This window comes from Oreochromis niloticus, linkage group LG7, assembly GCF_001858045.2.
Source record: "Oreochromis niloticus isolate F11D_XX linkage group LG7, O_niloticus_UMD_NMBU, whole genome shotgun sequence".
In the NCBI taxonomy this organism is placed as follows: Eukaryota; Metazoa; Chordata; class Actinopteri; order Cichliformes; family Cichlidae; genus Oreochromis; species Oreochromis niloticus.
The window spans coordinates 46,045,071-46,069,961 of NC_031972.2; the positions used below are offsets into that span (position 1 = coordinate 46,045,071).

At 39.1% G+C, this 24,891-nt stretch overlaps 2 protein-coding genes across 3 annotated transcripts in view; both read left to right on the plus strand.

Moving 5' to 3' along the window:
- The first annotated feature begins 7,812 nt into the window (after window positions 1-7,812).
- avpr1aa (arginine vasopressin receptor 1Aa) lies at window positions 7,813-12,678 on the plus strand. 2 transcript variants are annotated; one of them, XM_003443925.5, is made up of 3 exons: window positions 7,814-8,900; window positions 10,655-10,876; window positions 11,280-12,678. In XM_003443925.5, exons 1-3 carry the CDS (start codon window positions 7,952-7,954, stop codon window positions 11,390-11,392), a joined length of 1,284 nt encoding a protein of 427 aa, XP_003443973.1. In that variant the 5' UTR covers window positions 7,814-7,951; the 3' UTR covers window positions 11,393-12,678. The 2 variants fall into 2 exon arrangements, with proteins under 2 accessions (XP_013125963.1, XP_003443973.1); XM_013270509.3 differs by having other exon boundaries at window positions 7,813-8,900; window positions 10,655-12,678.
- Window positions 12,679-23,460: 10,782 nt separating this feature from the next.
- Window positions 23,461-24,891, plus strand: part of ppm1h (protein phosphatase, Mg2+/Mn2+ dependent, 1H) — a 49,223-nt gene continuing 47,792 nt past the window's right edge. The window contains exon 1 of the mRNA XM_005451058.4: window positions 23,461-23,616. The gene's annotated coding sequence lies outside the window, so the exon portion shown is untranslated. The remainder of the gene's footprint in view (window positions 23,617-24,891) is intronic.

Sequence of the window (24,891 nt, forward strand, 5' to 3'; positions counted from 1 at the left end):
CAGACAGGATAAAGCTCTTCGGTTGCATGAAAAATGAAATTTTCAGAGGTGTGTGGAAATAATTTCTGCTTCAGAGCATAACTGCCTAGAAAACGTTAGAAAATATAGTTGTTTTTTCTGTGATTTACTGTGTTTTAACCCCCCTGGCCTCCACTTTTGTGTCACGTTAAAGAGAGTAAGAGGCCCGATGTCTACATAACAGATTTGTAAACATTAATGAGCAATTTTCACATGAATTTTTACCAATCTTTGGTAAAAACTGCTAGCAAAAACAGTACAAACAGGCTACTCTTTTGATTCAGAAAGTATCACCTACTGAGCAAAGACTTTTTTTTTTCATGGGAGGGGGTGGGGCAGGGTCAAAAATAATTTCCCAGTGTCTTAATTTAGACCCTGTTGTGGAAAGAGTCCACCCAAAAGTTTTTAGTCCATGGGAAAAGTTCCTGTGGAAAAGTTGCTGTTGGTAACAAATGATAAACCAAGATAAAGTACCGCAGTAAGCTGTTAGATGACTATTCCACAATAAGCTTATGTGTGCCTATTTGGGATTTCGATGATGATGGTGTTTGTTTAACACAAGATCAACCACAAGTCCTCCACTGGTACATGTTTGGTGAATGTGACGGCCAAAAAAAGAACCTCTGTTTTGGTCTCTGTACCATGGAGGAGGCTAAGTGATAACTTACTGAATGAGTCAGACTCTGTGAAGAAACTGAGTTGAATAAAATACAAAATACTAAAAGTAAACATCGTGTACTGTAAATGATTAAACACTCTAATTTTGGATTGGAATTGTGATTGGGAATGGATTGTACAACAAAAATGCAATGACATGTGAAGAGGGATCTGAAAAACGCAACGACCCAAGTATCTTACGTAAGATGGGATCAGACTCCCATGACTGTGTGAGAGCAGAACAGCAGGTCATTACACAGGATGAGTGTAAGTGAAGTTCACATTCAGCTGAGGAAATGATCTTGAACGTCACAGTGACTTGTTGAACGTGTAGAAACTTTTAGGTGCAGCTTGGCTGTTGTTTGAGCAAATAATCTACGGTATAAGTGGAGCTGTAATAAAACACTTTTATTTTTGTTTTGGTTTGTTTTCAATGTTATTTTTTTAAGATACAATTAAGAAAAAACAGTATTACAATAATGTGATAAAACCTGCTTAAATCCACACATTACACAGTCATTTCACCACTGTTGTTAGTGTAGAGAAACGATGCTAATGTCGAAAGCAACTAAAGGAGAGATATTTATATCTATGATAACAGAGGAATGTGACTGAGTTTTTCAAATAGGACAGTTATCATAGTAGGATTTTTACACTTGTATCCTCTGCTGAAATAATTCCTTTATTTTGATGACTCTTTTTTTTTAAAAAAAAGCTCATTGTGTTTTTAAATGTTTAAAAATGTATATTAATGGTTACAATACAAAAAGTGAGTGGTTTAAAATGTATTGAAATAATATGAAATTATATGAAATGATCAATGAAATAATAAAATGAGTTTAAATGAGAGCGTGGAAGCCACACAAAGGCATGTGATGTGTGTGATGTGTGCTGCTTTGACTTACAGGTATTCTTGTTTATGTTTTAAAGTGTCTTCAGTATTTTTTTTAATTTAACTAGTATGTAATGTATTTAGGGCTGCCACGATTAGTCGACTAGTCACGATTACGTCGACTATTAAAATCATCGACGACTAATTTAATAGTCGACGCGTCATTTGAAGCTTTGTAAGATCCCAAAAGACGCAGGAGCAAGTAGTACTATTTAAGAGTGTAATAACGGACTGAAACAGAAGATGGCAGCACTGCATGTACAAGGATGGCAGCTGCCGTCAAACCCCGAAGAAGAAGAAGCAGTGTCCCAGAATTCATAGCGCGGCCCAGCGCAGTTGTCAACAATGGCGGCAGCTAGTTAGTTTTAATATTACTCTTATTATTTTTGGGGGGTCACAAAATAAAGTTTAACATATTTTCAGGCGAGAATGTAGCTGTTTAACCTCAAATATCTGCTCAGTTTATCAAGACACCACATATTTTCAAAAGCACTCCGACGTTTTCGGAGACGTCTGTTACCCACCAGCTCGATAGCTAGCTGGGGTTCAAGGCTCACTAGAGCCGGTGAGCAAATCGTTTTCAAACCCACCGCTGTCTTTCGCTACTCAGGTTAAACATGTAATATAAGTCACTTAGATAACTTAAAAATGTTATTGTTTGGCTTTTTTTAGTATTTTATTTGTTCCTGAGTAAATCGGTTTGGCTGAGAAAAGTTATAGTTTTTACACAGCTGAATAAACGTCAAGCAGACAACTGATTATCAGAAGTGTGAGATGCTCGAGAGTATACTCTGGTGTCCTGTTAAATTTTAGATAGCAAGGAGCAGACGGCTGAGTTTATTAAACTCCACCGAAACAATCTACAAATGACATTAAAATTTAATAAACTATCATCTTGACTTTATTTTTAGTTAGCACATACCTTAAACACTTCAAGCTGTAAGCTAATGATAGTTATATAAGAGCAGATGCATGCTGGTGCAATAAACTGTACGTTTTACGTCCAGTGGATGCATGATCTGATTAGTCGACTAATCGCAGAAATAATCGGTGACTAGTCGACTATCAAAATAATAGTTTTTGGCAGCCCTAAATGTATTAAAGCTTCGGTGGCTCCAGCCAATCAGGCAAAAGTTTCAGGGAGACGGGTGGGATTTGGCGGGGAAAGAGATGGTCAATCCCATGCCTTACTCCACCCGCTCATATGTGGTGTTGATGCGCGCTGTTCTATAGTGAATTTAAGACAGGGGGGGACACTGCACCAGTGGCCCTCTGCCAAACAACAGCTGATGTCAACACGGCTCCTCCCAAGAAATCCTCAATGTCTACATGCAATTTAAAAATGAGAAGTGGGCACTGGCACCCCTCTGGACATCGTTCAGTGTGCCCACCACCAAGGCCCTATTTGTATGTGTCATGAGAATATAAGTAATGAGACTGTCTAAGCTGTGGAATAAAATTGAGACACATGAGGGGACAGAGAAGGAATACCTCACCTGCCCCTTAGTGGATCCAAAAGGGCATCCAGCTAGGGGTCCAGTAGCACCACCAAGTGTCACCAAGACTGGGGCAGTCCACCCGACCCCACTGCAGAGGAAAAACTACACCTACGCTAACATTCAGTCAACTTCCAAACTACATAAGACAATAGACACCCAGGTTGAGTCCGTCCTCCACCTCTGGTAGATCCTCCACCGCCTACAGAGCGGGCTCCTCAAAATCAGAGACCGCCTGCAAAAAGATGGTAAAAACCTTCCTGCCAGCTAAAGAGGCCCCTAGTTCCACCAATGCACTGAAGGCCCCAGTGTCAGGGCTGGGCCCCAGTGCAATACACAAACAGAACGCAAGCTCCTCAGGCACAGCCAGAGCCTCAGCCTTTTTTTGTGTGCAATTTGAACTTCAGCAGGGCATTTTGACCATGTCTGTGTACCTAAATGCAATGAATTGCTGCCAAGTAATTGTCTGATTAGATATTTGCATTAACAATCAGTTGAAGTGTCTGGTGAGTGTAAAGCAGACAAAGCTAATAAGCCCTCCTCAGATGATATAGCCTGTATTTGCCTTGCTCATACCCTGGAGGTCCACCAGCTTAAAGATGATCACAGCATCCATTAATTTTAAGAACTGAAACTAGGGCACCAACACAACAGGCAAATAAGGAAATGCCTGAGTTGAATGACCGGGATATGTGCTGAATTAAAACAAAAACTGTTTCATATGTCTGTCGGCTCAATCATCTCTCATCATCATCTCTCTAATCATCGTGCGAGCAATTGTTTACTAAATTACACTTTGGTTAAATTTCGATTATGTCATTTATGCAGGTCATGATTAGAAACCTCAATGTCCTGTTTACTAAAGAACTGATTTATCATCAGCCTGGAGGCCAAACAAAAGCATGCAAAAGTACATGCAAACTTATGTAATGAACCTATTATAAGTGACCCTTCTGGAGACGCTGTTCATTGTCATCATTTTAGTCATAAAGTAAACAGAGTTAATTTTATGTTTTGTTTAATGTGATCTTTGTTGGACTGAAGTCGCCCAGGAGACAATCTGAGTCATGAGTTTATAAGAGAAGCAGAAGTCTAAATCAGAAGGTACAGGCTCTTGGCTTTTAAAGTTTCTCTTTTGACCCTTTTGTTTCACGTTTGCAGGTGCTCCTTCTTGGCGCCGTGCTGTGTCAGATTCACAGAATATGTCAAATGATGAACTCGGGGTTACTGTGTTGTGTGAGGTATTGAAGACGTAAGCCAGACAGAACAAACTGCATCAAAGCAATTTATCAGAGCGGAAATTCTTCTACTGCGTGAAACTGCATATGTCTGTCACATAAATAACATATACAATCTCAAGGTAAGATTTACAGGTGTGAGAAAATCCTTTGGAATCTGTTGGAATTACAAGAATTTCTGCTCCAAATGCTTGCTTAATGTGCTCTGAGCTTCACATAAGTTAGCTCACTGACTTCTCACTTACGGAGCAGGTTGGACGTTGGTGAAAACGATGATTCACTTTCACAGAACCTTAGATAAAACATTTTAGAAATGCAAAACAAAAAAAGTTACAAAAGCATTTCTAGGTCTGGGCGCTCATCAATCAATCAATCCATCCATTTTCAGGGTTTGGGTTGGAGCCGAGGCAAGAGGCAGAATACAGCTAATTTAGAATTATCAATGAAGTGACATGTGTTAGGAAGAGGCATAGACAAGTAAACTCCACACATAAAGGCACCACTCTGGCTTGTGGATTCAAACCCTTTTGCTATGAAGCAAGAGTGCTAACCACTGCTCAACCGTGCACCATCATCAAACGTTTTTTAATGTTGTTTTAAATTACTAGTCTTTTTTTAGCAACTCTAATCAAAATTGCTGACCTGTAATTAAAAATACTATCAACATCAAAATCTACCATCCATCCCTCCATTGTCTGATGCTTGTCTGACCCCAAGGCAGCAGTCTAAGCAGAGATGTCCTTCTCCAGCTCCTCTGAAGGGAGACGCAAGGGAGTTCTTAAAGTAGTTGTGTCTTCGGTCTGCCCTGGGGCCTCCATCTGGTAGGTCCTGCATAAAGAAAGCATCCTATTCACATCATCTCAACTCTCATTTAATGAGGAGTAGTAGCAACTCTACTCATTCAGTCTTGAAGACTGAGCCCAGAAACCCTTCTAGAATGGCCAAAAAGAATTAATTAACAAAACCTGCCCAGTTGCCATAGGGCCTTTTGCCCTATGGCAACTGGGATAGGCTCCAGCCCCCATAAATCTAAATTGGATGAGCATGGATGGCAAAGTTAAACATTTCAGAGAAAGTACAAACAACAGAATGAAAGGAATTTTTAAAATGCACTCTGAGTCCCAAACTACTAATACTATAAGCTACGCACCTCAAGAAGATGGTTTGGACAAAGTATTGTGGCATCCATTGTTTGAATTCCTTGACAAAATTTCTTTATCCCTCATTAAAACAAACCAAACAAAAAAAAAAATCCAAAATGCTCAAAGAGTCCGAGCAGCTCTTATTGAAACATACTCCTGCAAATGAGAGGGAAACATCACAGACATGATTCAGACTGACTGCTTTGGTTACTGCAGACACAACGTGCATTCCCATGATTCCTGAGCCCAGACACACAACACGCAGTTTAGGTTGGTGAACGGAGCTGTCACGCTTTGTAACCAACGGGACAAATCAACCCTGGAGCTGTAATAACAGCACAAAACGTTTCTGGTGAACATATTTAAAAACAGGAGATGAGAGTAATGTGTCTAAGTCCAGCATGAAGGAAGACATCCGCTATACTGTCCTTGAACCCCTCAAGATACACTAAGGCTGCTGTAGAGCATGTGGATGGATAGTAATCTGACACAAAACAGGGCTCCCAGGGAGGAAGCAGTTTTGCTGGTCAACAGAAATTACCCTTGCTTATGATTCTGATGAAAAGATTATCAAAAAATGGACTTGGGGTCGCCGAGAAAACTTAATTATAACAGTGAACCAGTTTAACCAGTGCACAGGAAATTTTAGGACAGGAGCTCCAGTTTGCAGTGCTCATAACTGGAGCTCAACCGGAAATGAAAGTGCAGATCTGGATGATAGGTGCAATGTGAACACAATAAAGATAACCATCCTCAGTATCAGCACATGGATCAGATAAGGTGAATTGCTGCCAGACATCCGCAGCCAGTTTGCAACCATGTGCTTTTTTAATAGAAACTGGGATACTCAAGTTACATTATGGGTCACCTGGAAACGTCACTAACAACAGAAGTAAGAAAGCAGCAGTAGAGGTTAAACTGTGGAGGACAGGAGAGCCAGAGGTGATGCACTGAAAATGTTGCAGGCAGGGCAGAATACTGTAGTGATGTCAAGCAAAAAAATTAAGTCCTTCTGATAAATGTGCTTTTCCTTTGTTATTTAAAGATGTTTGATCCCCACTGAGCAGCACAAGGCTGTCTTCACCTCCATCTTTTGTTCCCACTCATGTGCTGAAAGTTCCTTTATAATCATATCCTAGAGAGTGTATTTGGAAATATACCTGTTGCTCAAAGCACTGAAAACTTACATTATTTAGGATGTTTTGGCATCTTCAAACAAAACTTTGAACACTTCTGTGTAGCAGCTCGGAAGCTAAAACAGGATAGCTTCCTGAAAACATCAGTAAACCTCTCCACAAGTTTGAACAGTAAATGCCTTCAGATATTTCTTTTGGAAATGAATCAGTGCATTTTGATTGTTTAAACTAAAACCACTTTGTGCTAAAAGTAAGTCAGTTGCTGGAAACCTGACTGAAACTGAAGCTAAAACGACTGCAGCAAATCAGCTAATTTTAATGTTATTAATCATTAGTAAGAGGATTTCTTTCAGCTTGGAATTAATTAATTACAGAATAAACCAAGTCACAGTTCGGTTTAAACAGTTTTTGTCAAGTGTGGTTTTTATCTGGGCTTTAACAAAAACAACATTCCAGCCTGTTGCCCAACACATTCCTATTAAAGCAACATCACAGCAACACATTTAGAGAACCAAATGTTTGCAGGTTCAGCTACCGTTACCTTATAACAATTCCTCTGCAAAGCTTATTATGCTGGGAAAAAAGCATTTAAATTTACTTGTGAACTGTTGGGTGAGACTGTCTTTTCTTATTGGACCTCAAATATTTATAAAGTGTGTGTAAAAAAATAAAAAAAAAATAAAAATGTGTTACTCAGTTCATTCTACTCTAAATACTTTACATTTTCAGCACATTTTGTGACTTTTTAATACCCACAAAAGTTCCTTCTAAGCAATACCTACGCGGAGTTGTGGTGATGTGGATGTTGTGCAAAGCATCGGGAAGGGCTTGGCTCTGCACTGCAAAAAATGTTTTTTTTTTTAGCCATAATGCTGTGGAAGTCACATGTTTTGAAACATTTTAAACTTTTTGTCTCCAAAGCAAGACAAGGAATAGGAAACACAGCACGGATCATTTTTGGCTGCATTATATTTATGCTGATATTCAAACGCAGTTTCAAGAAAATGCATATTTTGCATATTTGAACACTTTAGATTGCGTTGGGTAGGCTACATCTTCACTGAAAAGTACCCTTCATTTGTGTCTGTGTTCATTTTGTATTTATTTTTACATTTTACTTGCATAAATGTGTGCTTCAAACTTGCCACCATATAAATTAACCGTTAGGTGCCTCGTGTTTTTGCAGTGCATCCTGCTTTGCGCAAGCAGTCTGAAATTTGACTCGAGTTTAAAAAGCGCTGACAGGAGACACAATTCACAAAGCAACGAGTTTCTCTCTGTGGGCGCCAGGTAGCTCCATATACGGATTGGAGAGGCACTTTGCAGCCCCTCTGGCACTGAATCTTGCTAGGGCGCACAGAGGGGCAGTGCCATGTACGCTCCTGACAAACGCATGCTCCTGAACGAAGAGAACCAGACTTTGGTGTTCACTGTCACCACTGACCTAATGATGGGAACGTCTGGAAACAGCACCGACCACCATAACGGATCAGATCCGTTTGCAAGGAACGAGGAGGTGGCTCAAATAGAGATAATGGTTCTGAGCATCACCTTCGTGGTTGCTGTGATTGGGAACGTAAGCGTCCTGCTGGCCATGTACAACACAAAGAAGAAGATGTCGCGAATGCACCTTTTCATCAAACACCTGAGCCTGGCCGATCTGGTGGTTGCTTTCTTCCAGGTGCTGCCACAGCTGTGCTGGGAAATCACCTTCCGCTTCTACGGCCCAGACTTTCTCTGCAGGATTGTGAAGCACCTCCAGGTGATGGGAATGTTTGCTTCCACCTACATGATGGTGATGATGACCCTGGATCGTTACATTGCCATCTGCCACCCTCTGAAAACCCTACAGCAATCCACACGACGCTCGTACATCATGATCATCTCCACGTGGATTTGCAGCCTGGTGCTCAGCTGTTCACAGTACTTCATCTTCTCCCTGAGCGAGATCCAGAACGGCTCGGGCGTCTACGACTGCTGGGCGCGCTTTATCGAGCCCTGGGGCGCCAGGGCGTACATTACCTGGATAACCGTGGGCATCTTTCTCGTGCCCGTGGTCATTCTAATGATGTGCTACGGGTTCATCTGCCACAGTATTTGGAAGAATATTAAATACAAGAAAAGAAAAACGACGGCTGGTGCTGCAAGCAGGAACGGACTGATTGGAAAGAACTCGGTCAGCAGCGTTACAACTATCTCAAGAGCCAAACTGAGAACCGTTAAAATGACTTTTGTGATCGTTTTGGCGTACATTATTTGCTGGGCACCGTTTTTCATCGTGCAGATGTGGTCTGTGTGGGATGAAAACTTCCAGTGGGATGGTGAGTGCTGTATAAATGAACACAATACTTATTAAGTGTCACACTTTTAATCGTTCTAAAAAATGTTGAGAATTGCAGGGGGAGAAAAGTAACAGAAACTTAAGAATCGCGTTGCGCAAGGAAAAAAAAATCCACGAATCGCGCGCCTTTACGCACGAACGTATTTGACAAACAAAACCAAAATGTGTAAACATACAAATTTAAAACCTATACAGCTTCAAACCTTTCACGCGCACACACGCACACCCACAACTACATTTCACCAAATAAATTAAATCTTATGCTCCGTGCGTCTCTATTTGCCGAATTTTAGGTTTTGAAACCCCGAGTTTTCCGGGGAGATTTAGGAAGTAAAATATCCTACATCTGCATTTTGAGACGTTAAGTGGCCAAATGTTACGGGAACCGCTTTGGAACCGTGTATGGAAATAATTTGATAAAATCAGATTACATCATTTTTTTTAAAAAGTTGTAAGTCACATTAGCAAAACCTGTTTTATACAATTTATATGGTACTAATACAACAATACTATATTATTGCACTAATCAGCAAATGCCCTACTTTGCCTTACTTGAAGTATTTTAACCTGTTAAAAATGAATTCAGAGAAAAATATTTCAGCCTTTTGTTCAAAGTTTATCATTCTGACTGTGGATCAGTGGAATTAATTATTGCTGACTAGCTGATAAGTTAATTCAGTTCTTGGCTGAATCAATTGTTAACTTTTGGTGACAGTGTTGGGATGGGTGGGCGTGGGGTAAATGTTAAGAATTAAAATTTACTAGTAAAATTCTTAGGTTAGCTGTATCACTTTTAATTATTATCTCTGGTGTTTTGAAATAAAGGTTTTGAAGTCCTAGTGAGATGGATAATTTCAACAACTCAAACAAAAACAATGACAACTGTAATTAGATGATAAAGTCAGATATTGTGGCAGTTAGCTGGAAGGCCAAGGCCCACAAATAATTGGGCCCAAAGGAAAATTTACAGATGATTCACAGTTACACATTTTCAGATTCTGGTTTCTAAAAAGGCACCATGGTAGTTTTTGTTGTTGTTGTTGTTGTTATATATGTCCTCAACCTGCGAAGGATTGCAGGTAAAAAAACAAAACAAAAATAAAACATTTATATAGCTCTATAAACTCAAGTCTCAAGGTGCTAATTAATATATATGGACCTACTATATTGGCAGCTGATGAAACAAATTCCTCCCAGAGTTGGACCACTGTTTATAGCTTTCCTCGTCTTCATTACAGATTATTTTCCTTATAATTTTAGGCACCAAAATTTCTTGTCTTGGCTTAGAAAATGATCGTGGCTGCAGTGAAAACAGACCCTGTTTTTTTTTAAATGTGTTAATTTATCGTCGCTTCCTTTGATACTAGTGTGAGGAACTCTGTGACAGTGATCACATTATCCTCCAATTAAAGTGTTTCAGATGTAGGAAGAGAGAAGGAATTTGTACTTAAATCTATCTGACTAAGTGTCAGCGTATGAGGAGGTGGATTACCGCCTTTTGCTTATATTATGAAAATTACATTCTCTTCCAAAAGTCTTAAAACTAGTTGGATCTGCAACAGAGATTTGTTCTAACTTTGGCACACCTTTGTAACTTTCAGAGTTTGTGTATCTGGCACATTTAGGCAGCATTTAGACACCAGAGGCATTGAGTTAAACAGGCATTTCTACAGCCTGTACCAGATGTTTTGCGAATTAATCATCCTTTTCCTCCTTCCTCTCTCTGTTCTCCAGATTCAGAGAACACAGCAGTGTCTCTGTCTGCACTCCTTGCCAGTCTCAACAGCTGCTGCAACCCGTGGATATACATGATCTTCAGCGGCCACCTCCTCCAGGATTTTGTGCAGTGCTTCTCGTGTTGCCGCAAAGTCAACACCGACTTCAAGAAAGAAGATTCAGATAGTAGCCTCCGCAGAACGACTTTGCTGACTAAGATGACCAATCGGAGCCCAACAGGTAGTACCGGCTACTGGAGAGAGCTGGATAATTCCTCCAAGTCCTCTATTCAAGCAGAGTAAACACATGTTTGGCAGTGGCACCAAATGGCATGAATGACAGGAACTGCAATTTCTGAAAATTATACAGAGAATCAAGCTTTTTTTTTTAGTGTGAAAAAAAACATGAAGCAGGGTGATGCGAGGTTCACAGAAGCAGAAAATATGGACACATTAGGGAACGTGCATACATCTTCTTTCTTTCTTTAGATAACCTCAGCAGAAACGTTAGAAAAATAATGAGAAAAAAGCGTGCACAGGCTTTAAGTTGTTCTCTTAAATGTAATCATAAATCTTCAATATTCAGTGTTTTGCAGATTCCTGCATGAGTTCTTCTGAGTGTTTTCTTTCTTTTTTTTCTTTAGCGAGAACCTTTTTTTCCAGGAATCCTGATGCTTTCAAAGGTTGTTGTGCCTCCCCGCAGTGCTGCCGAACACCCTTTCCTGTTAAAGTGTTTACAAAGATAAAACCCATATAGCAGCCGAGATGTGTGTAGTGATGGTGAAAACGACTCTTCCAGACCACTCGTCTCCAAGTAACCAAGGCAGTCACCTCATCCTTTGTGTTTAGCTTTCCATTTTTCTTGTTTTTCTTAGAACCACATTTTAGTGGCTTGTAAATTTGATTTGAACCTTTTGCTTTGACCTGAGGGAAAAAAAGTAAAATAAAATAAAAAAAAAGGGAAGCATGTGGAGTTACATTTATCAACCAGATTTTTGTGGTTATGTGCACTTTTATGATTTGTTGAAGGAATTGTTTCACGTTGCACAAGACAGTCCTAAATTTGATGGCTTTCATTTCTGCTCAGCATTGGTAAATGAGATCTCCTTCAAGTTTTATGGACACACACACACACGCACACATACACTCACAGATAGAAAGCAGGGGGCTCTGATGAAGTGAGACTGACCACTGCTGGATAAGTCAGCCCACCTTCTCACAAACTGTTCCCATGTCTTTCATAAAATCTTGGGAAGAAGCTCACACATTCCACACACAACACGTCAGCACACTTCCTGATTTTCCTCGGACATCCTGCACCACTGGAGGTTCTGCGTTTTGGCTTCATTTGCACTCATGATAAACAATTTCCTGGAAATCAATGTGATATGTGACACCGTAATGGTTGTCGGATTAAAATTAATCCCCCCCCAACCCCCAAAAAGCTATATTGAATCAAGATTGTACATAGATGTTGTGTATATATGTGTGCACTGTGTATCAAAGTATGTAAATATCAATTCAAATGTTGCATATTTGTATATTAAAAGCACTTAAATGTCTGTAAATAGGAGTAATATATGTAAATCTATTGGGCATGAGTTGCTGGTCTGTAATGGCTTGTGCAAATCTTTAAGAAGTAACTTACTGTAACACCTTATGTTGAAATATACACGCCAATGTACTAAATATTACGTTGTCTTTGTTCCTGTTTTTACTACATGGAACATTTCATAGTTTGTGCTTCATGAAGCTGGTGCACAACCACAGAAATTTATGTGTGTTATTTCTGTTGAAAATGAAGTGCTTCGTGAAGTCATGTCTCTTGCCAATCTAAGCACTTGAAGCTTGCCAAGCTCTGGGATTATGCAACTGCTTGACCTTTCAATTGAAAACGTGTGAATGGGAAATTCTGCTAATGAGCAGCCTTTTGTCAACATGTTGTCCACCCCCATACTGATGGATAATATATGTCCCAATAGAACGAATAGCACCTTGTAATAAAGTGATAAATCATTGCATTAAAAGGTCATTTTACCGATTCAACTGAGTAAAGATTCTTTTACTGTTTATTTTCAGCGTGAGGAGGTTTTGAGATACATCCATCTGTAGGATTTCTTTAGTAGAAAAATGGTCAATGGAAAAATGGAAAATGTCCAGGTAATTTTGTCCGTTTTTTCATAAAGGGTCAAATTCAACATGCGGTTAAAAACAATAGGGGGGAAAAGTCTAACAAGAAAAATCCCTTCATAGTAAAACCGTACTGTATTTTTACAGATTTGACTGTGTTATGTGCCACAGTTTTCCTGGGTTTTGATGCAAAGTAGTTGTTGCTTTGAGTTTGCCAGCTGTTGGCAACTCTAGCTGATTAAAAGGAGATTTAATGAGTCATAACTTTTTAATAGATTCTGTTATCATTACAACAAAGACAGACTAGCCCAATGTTTATGATAAACCAAGCTAACCAGTTGTGAGCAGTAGCATCACATTTATCATACAGACTATCTCAACGCAAGAAACCAGATGAGCACACTTCCCCAAACACCAGACCATTGCTTTAATCCATCCAAAAACCATAGTTCCCAACAGGCTTCACAAAACAGAGTGTTAATAGTTTTCAGAGGGCCAGGTTGTTGTTCCAGATTCTGGTAAGATTTGTATTGTTTTTTATTGTCTTCATCCATTAAATCAAAATTCTACAAATCTCAGAGACAAATCCTTAAAATCCAGACACATGAAACCAGCGTTGTGAGAAAACATGTTTCCTATTTAAGCTGACCCTTCAGTCATCCATTAGATTCCATCAGAAATGCAATTTCATTTAATTTAATAATAGTGGTAATACTGTAATATAATAATAATACTGTATGATTGTGTAACACATCATATTATTGCATTATTCAGTTTCACAATAACCAAAATGTCTTACTCCTCTCATTTAAACCTAATTGTGTAATGAAGTACTTCAGTGGAAAACAACATTTGCTTTAACACATTTGAGCAATATGCTAAGGTTTCCTTGGCATTTACTTTAGCAGCCACGCCACACTGCTGCTCAGCATTTGGAACAAGAATGATATCTGCTGTTGCTTAGTGCATCTGTTGATAATGACCCTTTTTGGAGTTCCCCCTTTGCAGTATCTAAAACCTTTCAACCCCACTATGTCCTCTATGGTATAATTTATCACCAACCATGTGATTTAAAGAATACAAGGGTCTGTTGGCTGTGCCATAGATGGATGACAGAGGAACTTGTTACAGGAAATGGTGACTCCTTCAAATAGCGCTGAGTACATCAAGTTCTGACTGGTTTTGGAGAGACAGTTGTTTTAGATATAGTGAACATAGCTCAAATTCCTCACCTAGCATACTCTCTGAATCTCATTACAAAATGCCAACCTTGAAGAACGCTGGCCATGAGCCAGGGATAGGGGGACAGGGTCTGCAGTCAGAGTCTAGACTTAGAAAATAATAACTGAGCTTCATTAGAGACTTCGAACAACTAGGACTCCAACTTAGAAATTCAGAAAACAGACATCTTAGTATAAGGACTTCAAAATTAGGAGCATATCCACAGAATAAGTCCACAACCCAAAGTTTTCTATATTTGTGTTGGAAACATGGAGCAATGTGATTTGTACAAAACCAAAACCACAAATGCAGGTGAGATGGCCAGAGATGTCTATCAGGAGAGGTGAACCCTACAGCGTCTAGTCAGGGGTGTCAAACTCCAGTCCTTGAGGGCCAGCAGCATCCTGCTTGTTTTTCAGATATCCCTGCCCTACCTGCTACTGATTACCTGGATCAGGTGTGCTTTGCCAATAAGAAGCTACAAGGGCAGGTTAGTTGGAAAACAAGCAGGACAGCGGCCATCAAGGCCTGGAGTTCGACACCTGTGGTCTAGGTGAAGCCAACTGCCAGTCAAAGTGGATACATCTGTAACTTGAAGCCTTAAAAAAATTAAACAGCTAAAAAATATTTATCCCCTAGATTTGTTATGAAGTAGTTTATTACCTATAGAAACCAGAGCATTTTGTATCAGGCTGTGATCATGCCTTATTCTGATGGTCTTTTTACATAGAAGTTCGTGGAGAAAGGCTTTTTCTTTCTTATTTTTGCAAATTACTTTCAGCATACAGTCATTCATTCACCCTGAGCTGCTTGGGAGATGAACAAAAAAAGGATAAATGGATCTCACAGGAGTGCAGGGGTCTGTGAAGAGCGACAGCATCAAAGACTTTTATATCTTTTGTGTGCCGCATCTATGGATACCTCAGGCAAAGACAGAGGTGGAGGGATGTCAGTAAGGGGGCTGAAAAACGCAGAGATATGAGCTGCAGATGCATATGAAGGTCTTTGTTCGCTGGCACCCTTCTGAAGAGTGACTTCACACCGACTTCGCTCCAAAATCTCAAAGCCATGAAACATGATTTTTCAAGCACCACTTTGCTCTTTCTTGGAAATCCTTTACCTTCTCCTTCAGCATTTAAGTTCATGCCACAGAATTCAGCACAAGAATTCCTAATAATATCCAATCTGTCATATTCTTTAGCCTAAAAAACATTGATCCCGCATTGTTCGGGAATCATGCCAAGCAGACTCATACTCCCTTTCTTAATGACTAAACAACTCGTGTTTTTCTAGCAGGAACCAAGTCCTGTTTTCTGTTATGATCTGGACAATTGTGTCCACAGCTGCCTTCCCTCCACCTGACACCCTGGCCTTTCCTCAACCCGGTACAGAGATTCTTGCTTGCATACTAATGTAAACGAAACAGGCTTTACAAAATGTTTAGAAAGTCAATAATCTGACAGAAGTGTTCATTTTAACAAATGGGGGATACAGATTTCTTTCTTCTTTTTTTGGCTGAATTAGACTGCAATTGGTTAATGGTAACATAACAAAGCAGATGTGTTGCTTCTAAGTGGATCCGACTTGAAAGAGTCTCAAATACAGGAAGTTCTTTCACCTCTGATGAGAGTTAAATGAGAAGAGGGTCTGTCAGAGTGGCAGCATATTTGCCTCGGTTACATAGAAGCCTCTGTCTTCCTGCTCCATTGTTCTCCTTCTGTTGTCCATGAAAATAACACATATTTCTATTTACCATTGTGTTCTTTAATCACCCCCCAGAGATCAATCAATCTATTCAAACAGGTTGATCTAAAAAAAAATAATGCTAGTACGCAAAATCTGGAAAATAAAGCATTATAGTTCAGGTATTCACATCCTTCCAGACAAGGCTTGCATAACTAACTTTTTTTCTGTTATTCATGTTCTGTGTTACCAAACAAATTTCCTTCACATAGATTGTGGACAGCATGTCTATTGTTTACTTTTAGTCTCAGCTGTCAGCAAATTTCTTAGGCCAGATGACCGACTGTAAGTTATTGTTTCCTAGTTGCAACAGAATTTATTTAGTTCAGATTGCTGAATGAGTGGAATTTGATTACTTATAAAATCATTATGTTAAGGTGGGATTTTCTTAAAGAAATACAACATTAAACTAAAGTGAAACTAAACAAAATTAAATAAAGAAGCAGCATTAAGTTGATATCAAAATAATAAAACTGGTCTGGACAGCTTAATAGTAGTAATGATCAACTTATTATTAAAACAAATTTCTCAAATATGTAGTACGCAACAACACAACAAAAATAGTTTGCCACAGAAAAATTCAAAAGATGAAGAATCTGGATGTGTTTTTGGTAAAAAGTCCAGGTAGACTGGTTGGTTTGGACCGTTCTGACTTGACAAGCTGAGTACTTTTGTAGGTGACAATGAGCTAAACAAACTACAAATAATTAACATGGTGATGATCAAGATGTACTGTATGATGGAGGGTAGCTCAGCTGGTTTAAGCTCTAAAACCACTCTGGGAACGTGCATAGCTTCATTAACCACAGACTGTATAAAAAGGAGAACACGGGCATATTGGGACTAGAGCCTGGGGTGCTATCAGCTAATATGAGCATTCTTAGTTAGCAAGATGCATTCAGAGACTGTATGCATACTTGAACAGTTGCTAATTAGACGTCCTCCTTTTGTACAATTACCAAATATCAATTTAAAAAAATGTTTTTTTTTTAAATATAAATGTATGGATACTTTCTCACTTATATAACTGGTATGAAGTGGCCATGTCATTAGAATTTTCTTTTCCTTTCTTTTTTTTGTTTTGCACTTGTGTATTGACCTTTAAAAACCCTGGCTGTTGCCACTTTGGTTGTACTAAATTTGTGAATTAGAGTTGTGTGTTATTTAATTAGACGTGACATTTGCTACTTATATTAAGTTGTTGTAACAGACATTACTTACATTAATTTGCTACTCCTTACACTAATTTGTGGGTAGATGCTACTTACATTAATTTGTTATTACTTGTGCTGATTTGTTGTTACACACATTAATTACATTAACTTGTTGTTACATGTGTTACTTACATTAATTTGTTACATTTTTGGATGAAAAGATTATTACATATAGTAAGATAGAAGATAGTTTCGGTCATGTGTTTCATCTTATCCACTGTGCAGAAAATTTAAAGCCAAAGCATGCTAAAGCTAATTTGTTCATTCAACATCAGCTGAGGCTCAAAGTGATTATAGCAGTTCTTTACAGCTGCACCCAAAGCAGGGTAACTGCCCTACTACAGCACAGAGGGGCAAGATGTGTTAATCTGTGAAAGATGAGCGATGATGGCAACTTTGTTCAGTAGAATCCCCTGTTGAAAGTATTAGTAGTATAGCTGTTTTTGTTTGTTTGTCTGTTTTTTATCCACCCAAGTGACAACACAGGTGTGTAAATAAGGAAACAAGAATGCCTTTCATACACTTTCTTAACTGTACACACCCGGTATGTTGTGGGTGTAAATGTGTTGATTTTTTACTTTGAGAAAGATCCAAAAACTACGGTACAAAAACTTCATTCTAAAGGTTATAAGGGTGGAGGTTTAAGACATAAGTCACACATTTCATACAGAGACCTTTCAGTAATGTGACCTTCTCTCTGTTGCCACTGCTACATGAGTGAAATGTGGCAACTATGACTTCACTGAAAACATCACATGTTTTCAAAAATAAATGTTCTTTAATACAGCCAGCAGGGTTTTTTTCTAGATAGGCATTTCGTGCTTTTAGCATGCACCTAAGCAACCTCTCTGTCTCATTTCTCAAAGAGAAGGAAAGGTCACATGTTTAGATTTTATTAATCAAAACAGGTGCTTTGATGTGCCATGGGATCACAGCGCAGGGTTGTATGTAGTCTGCATTTAGATTACAGACTTGCTGTGTAAAAACAGAACCCAGGTGAAAATCAAAGGCAGAGCACGAGAGGCAAAATGACAGGCTGCTGGACATGTTATTCATTAGTTCACCAGCCCCTGCGTTACAAACAGAATATACAAAACATAATTAAATTCTTTACTGAAGAATTTGGCAACATAATTAAATTATGATGATAAAACATCACAGTATATTGCTCTATAGGTGTTTATTACTAGTCTGAGGTATATTTTGCACAAAAATGTGGAGCATGTAATGGCCAGAACCTGAGAGGAGAGTGATACCTTCATAGCAGAGTTGTTGCTTAGACACCAGTAGCAGGTCAAACTGTTTTTGTGGACAATGATTAACAAAGTGTCAGCTCAATGGATTTCATTGCTTATGCACACAGGTCAGAGAATCTTGACCCTCGTTAATTATGAAAGCCTTCTCTGTGGTCACTAGAAGGACAGAGATGAGGTATTGCATGGTTGCTTGATCGATGTCTTTTCCAGTAGCTGACAAGCACAATCTGTTACCTTCTTAGACATGTGTTCCCCGAGAATTCCTGAGAATCTTTAGGCTATGTTGAGGACCAAAACCAGAGGAATCACAATATTTCTTTTATAAATGAAAACAGACTTTATGTAAACTTGTTAATGTGTACTGCTCACTTTTCTGGACATTATAAAAAGGAGGAGAGACAAGAGTCTTTAGAACATGTAGCTTTATAACTTTTTTTTTCTATATTAGCTCCTAAGCTCAAGAAGTTTAACTACACATCTGGTGCAATTTCAACAATATCTATGTCTCTTTGGGCTTAGATGATAAAAGGTAAATGTGTGTAAAATTACTGAAATCTATATTTAAATTACTTTGGTGTATTGTGCATAGCCATGGGGGAGTTTTTTATCAATAGGAAAAACTTTTTAAAACACAGTTAAAAGTCAGAAATGTATATGTCCTCTTTTACTTTCCAAAGTCATCCAGTGGGCCAGATTGGAGTCTTCACCAGGCTGATTCTGGCCCCCAGTCCTTATGTTTGACACCCCTGTGCTAAAGAAAGGCTGTAGGTAGATAGGGTAGGTCATACATTAGGAAAAGAAATAGACTTGAACTACAAAAAGTATGAGAAATTTCCTGGATATCTACAAAATGCAACAAGGCAACTGGCAAGGTAATTAAACATAGGCCTATATACTGGGATGATAATATACTTTGATTATAGACAGGTGAGGCAGAAAATTGTTAAAGCAAACAAAACAAGACAAAATGTAGAGAGTAAAAGTAAACTGCCCACAAATGTCTGTGATTTCAAAATATGACAGGATATTACTAAATAAAACAGAAATTCAATCATTATGATTGTGTTTTTGACAGCCTGTTAAGCTATAACCAAAATACCTAAATGTAAGTGTACAATAACAGTTGATTGTTGACTGTATAAATAGCAGTCTGAGATATTTATCCCAAAGAAAGGCCCCATTATTAGACCATACCAGAACTTGTCATATTGTTAGCATTGTTTTTTGAATGTAAATATACCATTCTTAATCCATAGGCTTTAATGTTCCACTATAACAGCTTCATCTCTTCTGGGAAAAGAATTCCACAGACACAGATGAGAAGACCTGGCTTGCAGTCTTGGCTCTAATTCATCCCAAAGGTGTTCTGACAGGTTGAAGTCAGGATTCTGTGGAGGCGAGTCAAGTTCTTCCACATCAAGCTCGCTCTTCTACGTCTTTATGGACCTTGCTTTTTGCACTGGTGTACTGGTACAGTGCAGTGTACTGCATCCAGTGCTTTGCACTGCACTTAGTAATGTCAGGCTTGGTTGCATTGCCCATGGAAACTCATTCTATGAGGCTTTCTAAGTACTGTTTTTGAGATAATCTGAATGCCACGTGAAGTTTGGACATCAGCAGTGATTGACTCTGCAGAAAGTCATGACCATGGCACACTATGCACCTCATCAACTGTTGAACCTGCTGTGTGATTTCACATGGTCTACCACTTCATGGCTAAGTTGCTGTCATTCCCAGTCCCTTCCACTTTGTTATAATACCACTAACCAGTGGTTGACTGCGAAATACTTAGGAGTGAGGAAGTTTCACAAAATTTTGTTCCTTGTTAACCACCACGATGTGTGATTGGTTTGCCAGCAGCTGGAACTGAAAATTTCACAGTACTGTTCTCAGCAGCTTTGGTGGTGTCTCCCATCAGCATATTTGGACTTGTAGTCCATATGCAGTACAGATGTTCCTGTATACTTTTCCAGCCAGTTGGTGGTCCACGATAGTTCCTCTTCCTGTTCTGCATCACCATCTGTCTTGAGCTGGCTGAGGCATTCTGGGAGCAGCTCATCTCATTCTTTATGTATTCTTGGATGCTCTGTGTTTCCTCCTGGATCGTTGCTCTGACACTCACCAGCCCTCACCCTCCCTCTTTCCATTGCTCGTGGACCCTCAGGATGCTGGACTCCAGGCGGAGACCTCCATGTATTGTGAAGAATTTTTTAGTTTTGACATAAGTGGCATCTATCTCTCCTCCCGTGGCTAGCTTTGATTCTGCCTGGGATTCTGATGATTGGTAGGGCATATGTTTTAATGGCTTCGATCTTTTTTACATCATTTACCTATCTGATCATCTTCATCAGGGTTTTTGTTGGTCTGTGGGATACCCAGGTACTGTCTTCTATTTCAGCTATTAAAGTGGCTGATGGTCACTCTACTCCTGAATCTATATCCACATAAACACTTAGTTATACGTTAGCTCAGGGGATGAGGCCCATGCAGAACATCAGTGTAGCACCTTGAGTCGTGTAATTGCCTTGGAGTTGGCCTTCAGTGCTGTCTTCTATAGTCCCACTGAGTTCTTGATCAATGTTATTAGTCCACTATGAGCCTTGTACAGTGCCATCCATGTATGGAGTCGTGCGCTTTCTTGTAGTTAATCCCTGCAGCGCTGAGATTGGTCCATCTGGTCTTGGAGATCTACTGTACTGTTCTCTCGAGTTGGTGCTTTGGCATTCTGGTGTTTTTTCCAATGACTTTCTGAGCTGTGCTCATGTATTAACTGTTATGATGCCTGATAGGAGCGTCCATGTTGTGAAGAGGTATGTAATTGGATGATAGTTTTATGTTGTTGTACCCTTGAGATCCTTCATGATCAGGATTGTTCAGCCCTGTGTTAGTCAGTCTGGATGAGTACCTGAGTCTGCCAGCAGGAAAGTAAATATCTTGTCCGTGGATTTTGTTCACTCTCATGCATTGAACCTAATAAACTAGTGATTTATAGTAAGACTAGGGGTTAAAAACTCCACTTCTGCTAGTCACGGACAATAAAACCACATTCCCCGTCAAGCGTGTTATTTTTGCATAAATTTGATTTTATGGTGTCATTAAAGCCACATCCCTTTTAAAACACTGACTCATCAGCATTATGATGTCAGTGGGTCATCTGGCTACCAGTTTGTTCGACTAAATGTACGAGAAGAAAAGCAGTTAAGGTTTTATTATGACCGTTATGGGATATTGCACCATTCCCTGGGGCACAATTTGATGGTAAAACGTAGCGATGTGTTGGTATGAGTTTCCATTAATTAAGTGTAATACACAGAATACAAATATTAGTATATGAAATAAATGCAACTGATATGTTTGAATATTTTCTTAATATGATGTAGCCTAAACTGCAAAATCAGTAGTGAAAAAAACATGATCCATTTAGTTGTAAGTCACATGTCAAAGAGTTTTTTCAATTGTAATTGACGTGTATTTATAAAGCAATAAAAAGCACCATTTCACATTATGTCCTCTGCTTGTATGTGTTTATTTATATGCTTACACACACAGTAACATGAGATTTAGCTAGAGGCTGCAAATTATCTCTCTCGCACACTAAAGCAAGAGAGTTGGTTTTTGTTTTTTTTAATGTGATGTCATTCTTAATTACTAAACACTGATATGGCACTGTCACTGAATATGTTCCTAACACCTCTCCAAAAACAACAGCAACCCAGACTTTTTCTTCTTCTTTTTCTTTTGACAGTCTCTCCAGTTAACTCTGCATGGGGGAGATGTTGTTTAGCAAAGAGTGAAAAAAAGCAGTAACACACACAGACCCAGCCCGCTCAGTCCAGGCTCACCCTGTGGGGAATCTGACCACCCCGAGCTTATCTTTGTGACTGCAGAGATGGGAAAAGAATCTGGGCTCAATAACAGCTATAAATAACACACATTCATCTCTTATAGTCTGAGGCTGGTGTGATATTAGTCCCCTCCTTGTATCACATAAAAAAAAACAGTATACTTTCCGGTATTTTAGTAAGGAAAGCACAACAACATCCAGCCAGACACGCCACGTGATATGTGGTTTTCATAAAATAAACGTCAAAGGAACTCCCTCGAACATTTTCAGTAAGCTGATGACATCTACTGGTCAGAGAATAAAACAACGGGGTACACACAGAATAAATTAGCTGGTAGTATCGGGGTGCATTTTACATTTCTGTAGAGACTTCGCAAAGGTATGTAAAAAAAAAAGAAAAGAAAAATATTAAAGGGCTTGGGATGTCGGTTGTTAACATAAAAACTAGTAACACACAAATTTTGAAATCAAGATTTCATCCAATATAGAACAAAGCTAAAGTGCAACATTAAAACACAGCCTGGAAGCTTTTATTCCATGTCTCCAAAGTCTGAGTTTTAGACTCCTGTTTTGATTTCTTATTCTGAGTCTGTTTCCTCAAGAAGTAAGTGAATCTTTGATTTGATTTTCCAAGTATGTTTCTGTTTTGGTTCATAATTTCTTTGTTATCTTAGTATTTTGAACTATTTTCTTAATACACTATATCATCTCTGGTTCCTTCCTAGCTTTTCCTGAGTTGTGGATACCTGTTTATATAATTATCTGTTTAGATTAATCATATATTTTGTTTCTTCTGTGTTTCATTGTTTTCCTCTTTGTATTAATGTGTCTCTTATGTTTGCATTTAGTATCTGCCTTTTGGTTACCTCCATTTAACACATAGACAGAGACAACCGTTCATGCTGACATTCACTCCTGTGGAGCTATTACCCTATCCCCACTAAGTGCATGTCTTTGGACTGTGGGAGAAAGCTGGAGTACCCAGAGAGATCCCACGCAAACCATGCAAACTCCAAACAGAAAGACCCCAGCCTGATGGTGGAATTGAAGTCAGAAACTTCTTGCTGTGAGGCAACAGTGCTAACCACCAAGCCACCGCGTGTAACTAATTATGGGACGTAACGACTTGTTAATCAGTCATTCCCTCACCAGCACTCTGTGTATAAATAGTCCTGTCTTCCTGCTTGTTTTTGTTACAGTTTTTGTTCCCTATCTGCAGACCTACTATAGTACTTGGTTCATGTTTTTGGATTATTGTTTGTACACTTTCTGTTAAGAGCCCATTTTAATTTTTTATCTGTTGACAGTTCAAGAGTCTCTAGCGGTTGCCATGGCTTAATTGCCAATTGTCTACACCTGTCATAGTGTGGATAAAGGCATGCCTGAGGCACATTTGTGGGTTTTTCTTTTTGCCTTCATGCTGTGTGGGCTGTTTTTAGTTGGGGTTATTACAGGATTTAAAATAACATTTATGTTCCAAGAAACTCTCCTTTATTTTGTAGTTTTTGAGCAGGGTCATAACACAATGAATAGTCTTTGGAAGAGATTAAATATCAGCGGTTCTCTTGGTGGGGTGAGCGATGGTTTACTTAAGGTGTTCGCTGCGACTGAGCAGACTCTCTTTAGTGTTTCCGCTGGGTGTCTGTGCTGCCCTCCCACTGAAGGACTTGTTTGTTATTTTGCTTTGTTTTAGTTTGTGTTTGGAGTTTGCCTCAGGTGGTGGTTATACTTTGGAGTTTGGCAGTGAATGACATCTGTGATGTGTCTGTTTGAGTTTAGCATTGAAATGTGCCTTAGGGCTATCATGCTATTGAAAACCAGGTATGCAAAGTTTTCTTTGTGTTACGCTGAAAGTTGCTCAAAGATCAAGATGCAAGATGCTTTGCCATTATGCAAGCACAGCAAAACTAAAGCAATCTAAAATAACATAAATATACTGAAATATTATAAATGACATACAATATTTAAATACAACTTACTGACATGTATTAAATTGAAATGTTTGTATATTTGTACCATGCCTACCCATCTAGTAACACTGGGATGTAAGAATATTGCACACTTAAACTAAACACGTGTAATCTACATATTATAAGACGTACATGAGGAGCCATGTCCCGATGGGTAGGATGTGGAATTGGCCAGAAGAATATTGCACATGGTGGTTCTCCATAGTTACTGTGGGACTGAGGTCAGCAGTGCTTGGGGAAGAAGCTGTTTCGGTCTGTTAAACCAGTTACACTGAAGTTGAACTGAAGACTGAGATCTTACTAGTTACGGCCCTGTGCTTGTGTCAGGTAAGCCTTTAGCTAAGTTGGCATGTGGTGTCTAGTTTCAGCTTTGTGTGGAGACGCGTGTGTACGTGTACATCTGCAGCAGTGTTTATGGATGACTAATGAGAAGGTGAGTGTTTTGTGCAGCAACCTTCAGTGTTGTGGCGAGGTCGGCCGACTTGTGGTGGATGACTTGTGAATGTTGCTGGCCACGTGACGGCATTAACTGTGCTGCTGAGCCAACCTTGTGATAATTATGTGGGTATAGTTCTCACTTGTGAATAGCAACTTGTTGTGGTGTGGGGTCATTTGGTATGTGACTTTGTTTTGTGGGCACAAAAGATCGCTTCTGGTTGAGATTAGTGGTTATTTTTGGTTGTGTGGTAGTAATTTTGTTTAATCCTTTCGGTTTGTGGTTCTTGTACTCATTTGGGTTGATCACATGTTACAATTTTCATTATTGCAACTTGTGGGATTCTCATGTTGGAGAATCCCTGTATATTTGGCATCTTGCACTTAAAATGGAGTTTGTGTTGTGTAGTGGTCTGATACCTGCATGATGCACTTCAGCAACT